Source organism: Heterodontus francisci, chromosome 24 (assembly GCF_036365525.1).
Source record: "Heterodontus francisci isolate sHetFra1 chromosome 24, sHetFra1.hap1, whole genome shotgun sequence".
In the NCBI taxonomy this organism is placed as follows: domain Eukaryota; kingdom Metazoa; phylum Chordata; class Chondrichthyes; order Heterodontiformes; family Heterodontidae; genus Heterodontus; species Heterodontus francisci.
The window spans coordinates 21,569,117-21,583,408 of NC_090394.1; the positions used below are offsets into that span (position 1 = coordinate 21,569,117).

The window sequence follows — 14,292 nt, forward strand, 5'->3', positions numbered from 1 at the left end:
AGCAGTGCAAACAATAGGTCAATTAAATTTTAGAGTTATTTCATTTAAAGGTTTTACGTATAGGTTGATAATCTCTCGACTAATCTTTCTGCTGATCAATAAAGAACCAACCAAAAGACATGAGATCCCTTTACAATAGTGAACTGTCTTATCATAAAATTTACTGAGAATACCTCTGTCAAAATGTTAAGCTCTTTTCAAGCAATTTGACACTTCAGATCTTTTGAGTGTGGATGTTATTTTAAGGCTGTAGTCCTGCAAACTGAGCTCCAGTACTGTGACCACACTGATAAGGAATTGCTTTGTCTAGTTGAAGACTATGAACAAAAGGGTGCCAACAACCTTCAAAACAGATGACAGATCCATATTCCGGTCCCAAAGCAAAAATAAAATGAAGCTTTTGGTTTGGTGTAAGAAATGGGAAAATAATGTCACATTGGTGCAGCTTGAAATACTTTTAAGGATGAAAACATTAATCTGCACCTACCTATGCTATACCCTGACCTAGAAATGTCTGATGCTAAGGAAATGGAACATGTTCCAATTCCCCAGGGCCAACATTTTTCACGTTTAGCACAAAAAGGGGCAGAAGAATCATGTTTAACAGATACATACCTGTAATAATCATACAACTCAATGAAGACAGCCAGCTCTTCCAAAGACACGTCATTCTTCTCCCAAAATGGAATTGCTGTTAGCTGTTTAACTAGCTCTCCAAGCAGACCCTTTGACTTCTGCACTCTCTCTAGATACAGTGGTTCTTTTGTGAACAAATTCTCCAAGGTACCAAGGCTCTCTTCTACAGTCCGATTCAGGTTTTGAGTGCTCTCAGAAACCTGCATATAAGCATAATGGGAATTAGAAAGTAAGAAAAAACTTTTGTAAGTTGGTTCAAATTGGCAAATTGGATCCAAAATTGGCTTAGTGGCAGGAGGCAGAGGGTGATGGTCGAGGGTTATTTTTGTGATTGGAAGACTGTGACCAGTGGTGTACCGCAGGGATCGGTGCTGGAACCCTTGCTGTTTGGAGTGTACATTAATGATTTAGGCGTGAATATAGGAGGTATGATCAGTAAGTTCACAGATAACACAAAAATTAGTGTTGTCGTAAATAGTAAGGAGGCTAGCCTTAGATTACATGATATATAGATGGGCTGGTAAGATGGGCAGAGCAGTGGCAAATGGAATTTAATCCTGAGAAGTGTGAGGTGATGCATTTTGGGAGGAGTAACAAGGCAAGGGAATATGCAATGGATGGTAGGACCTAGGAAGTACAGAGGGTCAGAGGGACCTTGGTGTACTTGTCCATAGATCACTGGAGGCAGCAGCACAGGTAGATAAGGTGGTTAGGAAAGCATATGGGATACTTGCCTTGATTAGCTGAAGCACAGAATATAAGAGCAGGGAGGTGATGATGGAGCTGTACAAAACGCTAGCTAGGCCACAGCTGGAATACTGTGTACAGTTCTGGTTGCCACACTATAGGAAGGATGTGATTGTACTGGAGAGGGTGCAGAGGAGATTCACTAGGATGTTGCCTGGACTAGAGCATTTCAGCTATGAAGAGAGACTGGATAGGCTAGGATTGTTTTCCTTAGAGCAGAGAAGGCTGAGGGGGGACCTGATTGAGGTATACAAAATTATGAGGGGCATAGTGTAGATAGGAAGAAACTTTTTCCCTTAGTGGAGGTGTCAATAACCAGGGGGCATAGATTTAAGGTAAGGGGCAGAAGGTTTAGGGGATTTGAGGAAAAAATTTTCACCCAGAGGGTAGTTGGAATCTAGAACACACGGCCTGACGGGGGGGTAGAGGCAGGAACCCTCACAACATTTAAGAAGTATTTAGATAAGCTCTTGAAATGCCATAGAATATAAGATTATGGGCCAAGTGCTGGAAAATGGGATTAGAATAGATAGGTACTTGATGGCAGGCACGGACATGGTGGGCCGAACGGCCTGTTTCTGTGCTGTATAACTCTATGACTTTCTGACTTTCATTTTAGTCCTTTTCTATCACACCTATAGAGCAGCAAGGATTATACATTTTCTCCATGACTGAGTAGCAGGATTTGGAGCATGGATGTGATCCATGTGTTTTTCTTAAATTAGGACTCAAGCTGACTGCACATTAAATAATTCAATGTGCTCTGGTCTGTTGATGGTATGTAATTTGATATGCAATGGTCAGCATGCTCCTCAAAAGGGTGCGAATATATTTGTCTTCTGAAGCATTTCACAAAATCTATCAATGTGACAAAGTTAACTAAATATTAGTACATATATATATTCAAAATATGCCAAACATATTTTTTAATTTTTAAAAGAGTATTAATAAAAATGTAAGGGAAACTGGGACGGCCAAAAAGATAGTTCTCAGACACAGCCGTTGCAGAACAAGCGTGTGCTGGATCCAATTTGACAAGAGAATTGTTGCTGGTTCTGATTTTCTGGGAGACTGAAATGGGAGCAGCGCAAAAGTAAAAAAACAAATTCCTTTAAAGAAATAATGCAGTATGAGAGGCTGTTGTGTTTTGGGATTCAGACTCTGCTACTACAGGGGACTCTTGGTGTAATCTAAAAGGAAACTTTCAACTGCCAAACTTAGCTCCCAAGGGGTTAGGTACAGGAGTAGGCCATTCAGCTCCTCGAGCCTGTTCCAGCTTCAATCAGATCATAACTGATATGCATCTTAACTTCATCTGTCCACCTTGGTTCCGTCACCTTTAACACCTTTGCCTAACAAAAATCTCTCAGTTTTGAAATTTTTAATTGACAAGCCTCAACAGCTTTTTGGGGAAGGCTGTTCCAGATTTCCACGAGCCCCTTGAGATAAAGGCTAACATTCCATTACCTTGTTTATTTATTAAGGCAGATGTAAATTAAGATTTTATATAAGATGTCTCAGCTAGTGTGGAGACAAAGATAGCTTGACATTCCTGTGTTGATTCACACTCATTGCTGGTGGGTCCACATTATTCTACAGGGGCCATTGCTAAGTTAAATTGATGAATTCTATTTTTGTGGGAAATGTTAGTTTTGATAGAAATTTACACCAGAGTCAGCTGCAAAAATGACATGCAATCAAACAGAAAAGGGCAGCGAGAAGAATGGAATACAGACAAGAGCAGTTAGAAAATCAGCTTTGCAAGGCAACTCATTAAACTAGGACACCATAATATAAAAATAGTAAGCAAGTTATGTAAAGTCATACTGATGTAAACATGTGAAACCCAAAATAATGTTCATCTTATTGTGGAATAAAGCCGCTCAAGATTCATACCAACCTTCATCTTACCTGGTAGTAATTCAGTCTGCTAGAAAGATGGAAAAAATACACATGCCAAAGAGGACGGCATTGTTGCACCCTCAAGTTATGCTATTGTACAAGTAAAACATAGGGCAGCTAGAATCAATATCCATAAAAATATATGCTCAGATTACATAAGAGAGTGACTGAGTTAGAGGAGGTATCTATGGCAGATTCAATTGGTAATAGACCTCAAATGGATTGATCCATGAATAGATATGGGAACTTTCTTGTGTTTGTGCACCAATTCTTTTAAAAAAAACCACTAACTGGCCTCCCAATCAGCATTCTTGAGGGTTGGGAGAAACATCACATTCCTCTGTTAATCCTCCCGCGTGCTCCTCATTTTAGCCGAGCCTCAGAAACACTTTTTTTGATAGATCTTCTGATCAGAAGGTTTGTTGCCTACTTGATAATGAGGAGTTTCACCCCATTAAAGAACTTTTCAGGATTTTATACTGGTGGATAGACTTAAAAATAAGTTTAGCAAACTTTTCACATCAATATCTCAAAAGATAAATGAAGTTAAGAATTCTTCTGGAACTGGCAAGTACTGCTGATTTTAGTAAATGGTAGAATTATGTAGCTTTAAATTTGATTATATTGAAACAATGACTAATTACAAATACTAGATATTTCCCTAATATGAAATGCCCCACTACAATTTAAGCTACATTAATCTTGACTTTAATGTTGATAATAAAGTATGCTCTAGTACAGAGAAATTGCAGTGTAACTTTTTTTGGGAGAAAATCCATTTTGTACAACACAAGATATATTTATCCTACAATCTGGGATTGGCAGAGCAAAAATGCAGCAATCACAGCTTTGAAAGGTCAATGAAAGTGCTGTTCTTGCACTTTAGTATGGAGAATTAGAGGAACTTATAACCAGTATCAAACACGACCAACTCATTTCACAAGTTGCACTGAGTTTCGATGAGAAGCCATTGTCCAACAGTGTTCATGTGGCAGACAACAAGAAGCTGAAAGGCTCTTATAAATAAACATTTTTTTCTCCATTTCATGACCCACAAGATCAACATATCAGAATTTTTCAACTTTGGAGGTGTGGCTTTTATTTTGCCATTCTACCTTCAAATAACTGAATTAATCATGTACTGTTATATATTCTAACTCGTTCTCTGGATAACCATAGTATCTAAGATAAAATTCTAATTGAGAGACTCAGGGCCGGATTTTCAAATGGCCGTGGAGGCGGAACCAGAGCCAGCCAAGAAAAATCGCTGTGGAAGAATGGCGTGCCGTTTGCTGGCATTTTCCCACATCCCGGACCATCTTCAGAGGCGCAAGCGGTGGGTAGCAAATTGAAGCAATTAAGCGGCCTATTATGGCCCCCCTCCTGTGCCGACTGTAATTTTCCAATCAGCAGGCGGGCCCCCGCAGTGGCCGGAACCCGGCCAGCAAAAAGAGGTGGGCTCTCGGTGGCACACCTTTGGTGGGGTGGGGGGAGGGAGCAGCGCTCAGGATGGACTTTTAAAAACCCTCCCCCGCTGTCGATGCAGAAACATGACCACGGTGCAGTCATAGACCACCATGTGGTGGGTGGGTGGGGGCGGTTCCTCCTCCACAAAGACAGTCTGGCAGCTATGGCCATTTTCAAACAGTTTAGAAATGCTGAGTGGGTGCCTCCATCTTGATGCACCCCCTCTCTCTATCACCTTCATTGGCAGGCTACAACATATTGACTGCTGGAGGGCTTCCTACTGGCCTTTCAGCATCGGAAGCCCGCCTGCCATCCTTAGTTGGATGGAGAACGCACCCTCTGGCCAGTAATTGGCCAATCCTTTCAAAATCGCAGCTTGAACCCCACACGCTTACACCACGTGGGGTTGGAACCTGGAAATGGTCCAGACCCCAAAACAAAATTCCTGCCCCCATTTTTCAATGCAACTAGCAGACTAAAGCTAACAAAAATATATTTCATCATCAAGCATTACGAAAGAATATATTTATGAAATAAAAGAATTGAGCGAGCACAACTGAAAGAATTTATTGAAGTGCTATCTGCTGTAATTACTGTAGAAATTATACAAATTAATGCTAGTGCTATAAACTACATCAGCATTATAAACCAAATAATTTTAATGAGATTTTTGAGCTTTTGAGATGGAAGTTAACCATTCTACTGAGGTGAATGTGTACTATAGCATACGAACAGATTAGATGCACAGACTACAGAAAAAGAACACCAAGTTAGTAGAAATCATAAAAAGGTAGAATTCAGCAGAGTGAAAGCTTCAACAATTCTGGAAAATAGTTATGATAAGTTAATGCAATTACCCACATGCAGGAACACTGCATTGCATTTTGGGCCTCCTTTTTAAAAGAAATGTCTTATCATGCAGTTCATGATCCTGTGCAGGAAAAGCACTTTTAACATCAGACACTGGACACTCAAACAGGTTGGCAGAGAGGAGAGTAAAGCAAAGAAAGAATATGGAGAATTATTATTTACAACATGCATTAGATGTGCAAATGCTTTCAGACATCCTATACAGAATTCATATTCACTACATGCCAAGTCTAATATCAAGGGAAGGGGTTAGCTGGAGGACAGTCATTTTATATAGCAAAAATAGTTCAAATATACAACATATGCAGCAACAACCCCATCACCCAAGTCTTTTTCTATGCTATCTCCTTTCACTGCTTTCTTCATCTCTCCATTCAAGCCATTACTGACCTCAACACACTCCACATTCCAATCCTCCACTTTTTCTCTGATTGGGTTTCATCATCTTCATTCACACAAAAAAGAGCAGTCTGACATCCATTATAAAAGAATATTTTGCATACATTTGGAAAAAGATAAAGTTGACAAAAACAGACAGAACTTGATTCACCACAGAAAAATATTAGAAGAGTAGTAATAATTTAACTTAACCTGATGTAATGATTAAGGTGCTAAACTGGACTGTATTTAAAATTTGCCCCGTTCAAAAATAGATTTCAGACAGCTGTCAGCTACATCACAGTTTGCTCTTTCAACATCACTGTGGCACTGGGGTTCAAAAGTATCATTCATATTCTGTACTAGTATATTGTGCGTGAATTAGGCACTGTTGCATGACATTGCCTTTGAAATCTTTTGCCCCCTGTGCCATTTCCAAAACCAAGAGGAGAAGGAGGCAACTAACTTGGAAATCTCTGTAGCTTGTGATCCAATCAATTCAATGGAGGAGAATTAAGATTGATCTAGAGAATTCACCACAACGCTATTTTCAATCAGATGAAGCCAGATACCAAAGGCATTCATCTGACTATATTAGTTTCAGCTGCTTTAATTAAAGAACTGATATAATTCAATCTCAATATATCTTTTGACAGTTTGGATTGGAAAAGATTGCAACCTTGAACTCCACAATAAAAACAAGATGGGCATATTTTGATAAGTGTCGACACAAATGGCTTTTTAAGAATCCAATCCATCAGGTTTGTAGAGCCCTAGCTGTGAAAAGATTGCACTCCCTGGAAATTAGTACTTACCAGGTACTCAACTCCTGTTATAGTGCGGTTCGCATGCCTCATCGAGTAGGCAAGCCTGAAGATTCCATCACTGGTTTCACCATTACCATAGAAGCCAACTGCAATTCCCGCACTGAAAAGACAAGAAATTCTATTACAATGAAGTGTTAAATTCATCAACTTTATAGAGATTTGATTTCATGATTTGCAATATTAAAAATATGCACAAAAATTATCCGATAAGAGTACTTAATATTTTAGAGTCAGAACTAGTTCTTACAAAGGGTAGACAAATTCCAGTGTGATTGAGATATAGGAACATTTATTTTGGCACTGTGGTTAGAAAGGTATCAGCTAATGTCTGTACTTCATCTCGCATATAATTAAGCAGTCAAATGCATTTGCCCGAAACAGTACAAACGGAGGTGTTGCATTACATTCACCTTCTTGGTGATCGTAGTAAATGTGTATTCACTATTCTCCAACTTAAATATCATCAGTTCTTCGTGTTTCCAGTTAATTCTGCTGTTTTACAATTATAAATCTTAAAACATTAGCAGTATGGCCAGATGTTGCTCTTGTTCTACCTCCATTTTGTTTAAAGTTAATCGCTCCTACAATTATCTTCCTGCAAATAGCAAAATATTCATCGCATGTAACAATCTTACTTAAAATAGGTTGAGTAAGATGAGTTATAGTTTACAATATATGAATTGTTCTGAAAAGAGCAGTTGTTTTCTTGAGAGAAGAGTTCTTAGAAGAACGGTTAGGACTCGACATTTCGGGCAACGTACACTGCCCGTCTTCTTTTCTCCAGCATACGGGCAGTGTACGTTGCCCGAAATGTCGAGTCCTAACCGTTCTTCTAAGAACTCTTCTCTCAAGAAAACAACTGCTCTTTTCAGAACAATTCACATGGTGTAAACCATAAGTCGTCTTACTCAACCTTACCGCTCTCACCATGAAAATCTTCAAACAATGTTCACCTAAAATAGTTGCTCAAAAACAAAATGGAAAAAACGGGTTTGACTTTCAATTTTGGTGGGGGCACAAAACAGGCACTATCACATCGGGTCAGCTGCCCATTTTAAAAACGCTTGCTTGATTTCCCTGTCCATTAAAGAATTCCGATATCATTGGTTTTACCACCCTGTCAAAGTTCAAAATTCAAGCATTTTCTTAACTACAAGCAGACACAGCGTATCACTAAACCACTGTCCCTATTATGTTATAGCTAATTGCATAGATTTCAACCATTTATATAAAATCACAATGATATCCAACCCATAATCTTGGTTACAATAGTCCCCCAGTAAATTTAAAGGTGCAAGCTGTCCAATCAGATTAATTTATTCCATAACATTTACTGCATTTCAAAAAACGAGACATACAGAATGCTTCGAAATATTTCAAATAAGGCACTATATAAATGCCAACTTTATGAATTTCAATGATCTGCTTCAATTTGTATAGAACAGTTTATGCAACATGTGACACTTTTTTAAGCTCAGCTTCAGTAAAACAGTGCGCAGTTCCAAGAAATCTTAATTTGCATATTCAAACAAAATCTGCAGTTAGTTTTCAGATTCAATGAAATCCGTGGCTTTTAAGTGGCTACTGAACCCAAGTGCCAGATGCTGAAATTTTAATAGAGTCATAGAGAGATACAGCACCAAAACAGGCCCTTCAGCCCAACGAGTGCGTGCCGATCATCAACCACCCATTTATACTAATCCTACATTAATCCCATTTTTCCTCTCACATCTCCATTTTCCCTCAATTCTCCTACCAACTACCTACACTAGGGGCAATTTTTTTTTTATAATGGCCAATTTACCTATCAACCCGCAAGTAATGATCCAACTACTTATAAAGATTGCCAATTTTGTACTTTGTCCACGAATGACTCCTTTAAATTGGGTACCAGTTTTATTTTGTTACTAAATTACTTAGTGGGGTGGGAGGTGGGAAACAAGGGGCAGGGTGTTTTAAAAAGTCAGATGCAGCAACCAGATGCCCTGCTGTCCCTGAAATAGAACACAAGGAGCTTCATTAGTTCTTGTTCTTGCTACAACCGTACATGAAGCATTCCACAAAGATCCTGCAACTACAATATCATATCTATGCCAGATGGTTTCCTGTGTTCTATTCTGAAATCTGTCCCAGAGTAACATGGTTGAACAATGCTGACTATTTTCTTCATCCAAATTACTGACTTAAGACTTTTAAAAAAGTTACGAGCTGCCTCAGAGAGAATCCAGAGCACAGAAACAGATCATTCAGCCCAATGGCTTCTGGGAGTGTTTATATCCCACTCTAATTATTCCTTCCATATTGTTTCAGTATCCATCTATTCCCTTACATATGCATCAAGCCTCCCTACTCATGTTTTCTTTTTCACCCACTCCATATGGCATCGATTTCCACGTTCCAGCCACACCATGGGAAGAAATTCCTCCTAAATTCTTTCTTTGATCTGTTAGTGGCCATCTTATGCCCTCATATTCTAGACACACAACTGGAAACAGTTTCTATCCTATCCACCCTATCAAAACCCTTCAAGCTCTATATAATAAAGTTATTGGCATTTGGCCCAACTGGTCTATGCCAGCATTCATGCTCCACAGGAGCCTCAGCACACCCCTCTTAATCTAATCCTATCAGCATATCCTACTATTCTTTTCTCCCTCATGTGTTTATTTAGCTTCCCCTTAAATGCATCATGGAGCACTGGTCGGAACAGATACTTAGAATTAGAATTTGGTCGACCTATATGCAGAGTTCAGAATGCCAATGGTCAAATCCTCCAAAAGGGCCGAAAGTCTGGATTGGGATGCTGATCAGGTCTCTTCTTGTTCTTTTCCAGACAGAAAAGCCCCTTGTAAATCTTTCTCCAGTGCTTCAATAACCTTTTTAAACACAGTACTCCAAATATGGTCTTACCAAGGTTCCATGTAAATTTAACATTCCTCCCTGTTTTTGTACGCTATTCCTCAATAAATATGAAGCATCAGCGAGACAACACAGGTGGTACATAATTACAGGACAATATTTTATGAAACATAAGTTATTCAAATCTCGAATACAAATGGAGAGGAAAAAAGATCTTGCCACCCAGAGATTTAACACATGCATACTTTTTATGTTTATGTACATCCAAAAAGCACGCCACCTTCATAACTGATTTAGGCAGTTTTACAAAGAAATAACTGATACAATGACATGCTCTGCCATAGAATAATGGAATGCAGACTCATTCCTGATCTCAAACATGCCACCAATGGAGGTGCTACGGAAAGCAAGGAATTTTTCTGTGGGAAGGAAACATACATTCATTTTGAACTGTTCTTACACATGTCCCAATCAGCAATCTTGCACAGCACAGGGATTAACTATTACATTAAGTATATTACTTATGCTCTAAACATAACTGTATACAGATGAAAAATGCTAATTATTTTTCTCTAAATGAGAAGATTTCACTGCAATATTAAACTTACAACTTAGTGTGCTTGTGCTGCAGCAGAGTTCCCCAAATACACGTCTCACAGTTGGTTGCAAGTCAAACATAAAGCTGCTAAAAGTCACCAAGACCTGGCAAAAACTGGTCTTGCAAGCAGTCGGTAAGCTGCAGCAGTTTTACTTTTGGCTTGCAGCCAGCTATGAGAACCATGCTTGGGAAACTTGGCAATACTTGAGAGGATCGATGAGTTATGCTGTTTAGGAGACATTTCTTTGAACTTAAAAGTATGTAAATCACGTTGGTGAAAAGATTAAACACAATATACTAATATAGGTCTAACAACTTTGAATATCTAGATAGATATGGCTGATGGCCTTCCTGCTCTTCGCATTCAACAAAATCCAGAGGCCCCATTTGAAAGCATGTCTCTGAACTGTTTCCAAGATTTCTGCCACCACTGAGCAATTTAAAAGCTTATTCCATATATTGATTACTCTGTGTTAAAGACCTGCTACCCGACCCGAACCCGACAGGATCCGACATGTCTCAGGTTCGGATCGGGTCGGGCCCCTCTTCCGGGTCCGGCTTTCAGGCTTGGGTCGGGCCGGACACACAGGGTAAGTGCTCTGCCGTTAAGTATTAAAAGTAAGGCTGCATTTACTGACAATGCAACCACTAGGTGGCGCTGCAATGGCACATGCACAAATGCAGCCTGTGTCACGAAAACGTCACAGTCTGCAATGTCAGGCAGCTGCCAGGATTAAAGATGGCGCTGCTCAAATAATCACACGATGGCAACCTAAACACATGGCAGCACAAATGACCGGAGGGGAGGGGAGGGGAGGGGAGGGAGGGAGGCGGGGTGGGGAGAGCGGGCGGGCGGGGGGGGGGGCGGGGGAAGAGAGAAGAGAGGGCGGGCGGGGTGGGGGGGGGGGGAAAAGAGCGGGCGGGCGAGGTGGGGGGGGGAAAAGAGCGGGCGGGCGAGGTTTGGGGGGGAGGGGGACGAGAGCGGGCGGGCGAGGTGGGGGGGGGTGGGAGGAGCGTGGGCGGGGTGGGGCGGGGAGCAAGCGGCCTGCAGTCAGTCACCGGGTTGGGGGGTGCTCTCTGCCCGCTTCCCCCCCCACCCCACTCTCTCCCCGCGTTACATGATGATGTCAGCTGTGCATGCGCCAACCAGTCCTGGTAATGTGGAACACCGCGCACATGCAACGAGATTGAGCCCATTTGCGCGTGTGCGCAGCTTGGCGCAATCTGTTGACATCCGCGGCCGGCTGCATGGTCAGGAATCACTTTGTAAAAATAAAAAACATACCTGAGCTGGGAGTCTGGAACAAAATTGAGTCTGTGCAGTGAGCGAGTGATATCACTATGATGTTATCACGTATGTGCTGCAGCTTCCTGGAGCTTCCCAGTCGGAAGGCAAGTAAAGGGATGGTCGGTTTGGGTGGCGTCGGGGTCGGGCTCGGGGCGAAACTGGAGGGACTCAGGCTAGGTCGGGCTCGGGTCCGCTGTGGATCGGTCAGTTTCAGGTCCATGTCAGGTTCTTTTTCCCGACCTGAGCAGGCCTGTACTCTGTGATAATTTTCTGACATCCATTATAAATTTCATTGACTTGAATTGGTGCCCTCTTGTCTTACGGTCACAGATTAGTCACAAAGATAATTGCAGATGACAGAGACATTCGACCCATTAGTTTGAAGTCATATTCCGGATTTACCTTTTCTGCGTTTACGACCAGACATAACTGCATGAATTCCCTCTCAACTGCCTTGTAGCAAGGCTGAAAAGCCCAAATTTCTCCCATCAGTCAGTCCTTCCAGGAGGGGATCAGTCTCATGGTTCTTTACTGCATCACTTCCAAGGTTTGTGGTTCTTCGCTATGCCATCTCCAGAAATGAAATGCATGTCTTGAATCACAATAATTGTTTCTAATAACTCCCAAATTCTGTACACAGTGTTAAATTGAGACTGTGGAGATTAGGCCAGTTTAGATGTTTGGCATAGCTGTCTCTGGATAAATATGCCCATTACAGATCAGATGAAGAACAGCAGTTATGTATATCTACAAGGAATTTAGACAATGGTGTTTGAATGGTTAAACTGGTCATTTCCAAACCACAGGTGACTGTTTCCATTTAATGTTTTTTATACCATGACTACCATACATGAAGAGGCCATAATATTCACACTAGGATTCTGGTCACAGGGTCAAAATACAGGTAATTCATGTATTTTCCTTTCTAAGCACAGCAGTTTAAATATTTAGGAAGAAGAGTAGAATGACAAAGCAGCAGGAACACACTGTTTTTTTTAAAAAAAAACACAGCACTTGTATTGTATGATGTAATGCTTCAACACACAAATAATGATTTAACAAAAACAACTGGTGTGGTGTAAATGAAGGTAAAGTCACAACAACATAATGAGCACAGTACTACTGTCCATCCCTAACAAAAAAAAAGCCAAAAGAAATATTATTTGGAACGCTCAAAGCAAAACAAATTTTACTCCACAATGTGAAGTTGCCCACCCAGGCCAGAAATACATTCTTTTCAAAGAAACTCTCACCACTGAGTCATAAATACCTTCTTCTTCTTCTTTGACCTCCTTATCTCGAGAGACAATGGGTAGCGCCTGGAGGTGGTCAGTGGTTGTGAAGCAGTGCCTGGAGTGGCTATAAAGGCCAATTCTAGAGTGACAGACTCTTCCACAGGTGCTGCAGATAAAATTGGTTGACGGGGCTGTTACACAGTTGACTCTCTCCTTGCGCTTCTGTCTTTTTTCCTGTCAACAGCCAAGTCTCTTCGACTCGCCACTCTTTAGCCCCGCCTTTATGACTGTCCTCCAGCTCTGGCGATCACTGGCAACTGACTCCCACATCTTGTGATCAATGTCACAGGACTTCACGTTGCATTTGCAGACGTCTTTAAAGCGGAGACATGGACAGCCGGTGGGTCTGATACCAGTGACGAGCTCACTGTACAATGTGTCCTTGGGGATCCTGCCATCTTCCATGTGGCTCACATGGCCAAGCCATCTCAAGTGTCGCTGGCTCAGTAGGGTGTAACTGCTGGGGATGTTGGCCACCTCGAGGACTTCTGCGTTGGAGATACGGTCCTGCCATCTGATGCCAAGGATTCACCAGAGGCAGCAAAGATGGAATGAATTGAGATGTCGCTCTTGTCTGACATACGTTGTCCGGGCCTCGCTGCCGTAGAGCACAGTACTGAGGACACAGTCTTGAAACACTCGGACTTTTGTGTTCCGTGTCAGTGTGTCATTTTCCCACACTCTCTTGGCCAGTCTGGACATAGCAGCGGACGCCTTTCCCATGCGCTTGTTGATTTCTGCATCGAGAGAAAGGTTACTGGTGATAGTTGAGCCTAGGTAGGTGAACTCTTGAACCACTTCCAGAGCGTGGTCGCCAATATTGATGGATGGAGCATTTCTGAGGTCCTGTCCCATGATGTTCGTTCTTGAGGTTGCAGGCAGCCACAATCCAGTCGATGAGTCTCTGCAGACACTCTCCTGTGTGGGATGTTAATGCTGCATCGTCAGCAAAGAGGAGTTCCCTGATGAGGACCTTCCGTACTTTGGTCTTCGCTCTTAGACTGGCAAGGTTGAACAACCTGCCATCTGATCTTGTGTGGAGGAAAATTCCTTCTTCTGAAGTCTTGAACGCATGTAAGAGCAGCAGTGAGAAGATGATCCCAAACAGTGTAGGTGCAAGAACACAGCCCTGTTTCACGCCACTCAGGATAGGAAAGGGGTCTGATGAGGCGCCGCTATGTTGAATTGTGCCTTTCATATTGTCAAGGAATGAGGTGATGATACTTAGTAGCTTTGGTGGACATCCGATCTTTGCTAGTAGTCTGAAGAGACCACATTGGTGAGATCTATGAAAGCAACCTAGGGGGCATCTGTTGTTCACGGCATTTCTCCTGTAGCTGGCAAAGGGACAACAGCATGTCAATGGTGGATCTCTCTGCTCGAAAGCCACGCTGTGCCTCAGGGTAGACATGCTCAGCCAGCTTC

At 41.7% G+C, this 14,292-nt stretch overlaps 1 protein-coding gene across 4 annotated transcripts in view; it reads right to left on the bottom strand.

The window, feature by feature from the left end:
• LOC137383234 (protein tweety homolog 3-like) overlaps positions 1–14,292 on the bottom strand; it is a 216,094-nt gene that overhangs the window by 102,571 nt on the left and 99,231 nt on the right. For all 4 annotated transcript variants that reach the window (XM_068055745.1, XM_068055746.1, XM_068055744.1 and 1 more), the window contains exons 3-4: positions 6,816–6,927; positions 616–836 (exon numbers count right to left, since the gene is read on the bottom strand). In XM_068055745.1, coding sequence (XP_067911846.1) covers positions 616–836; positions 6,816–6,927 — 333 coding nt within the window. The remainder of the gene's footprint in view (positions 1–615; positions 837–6,815; positions 6,928–14,292) is intronic.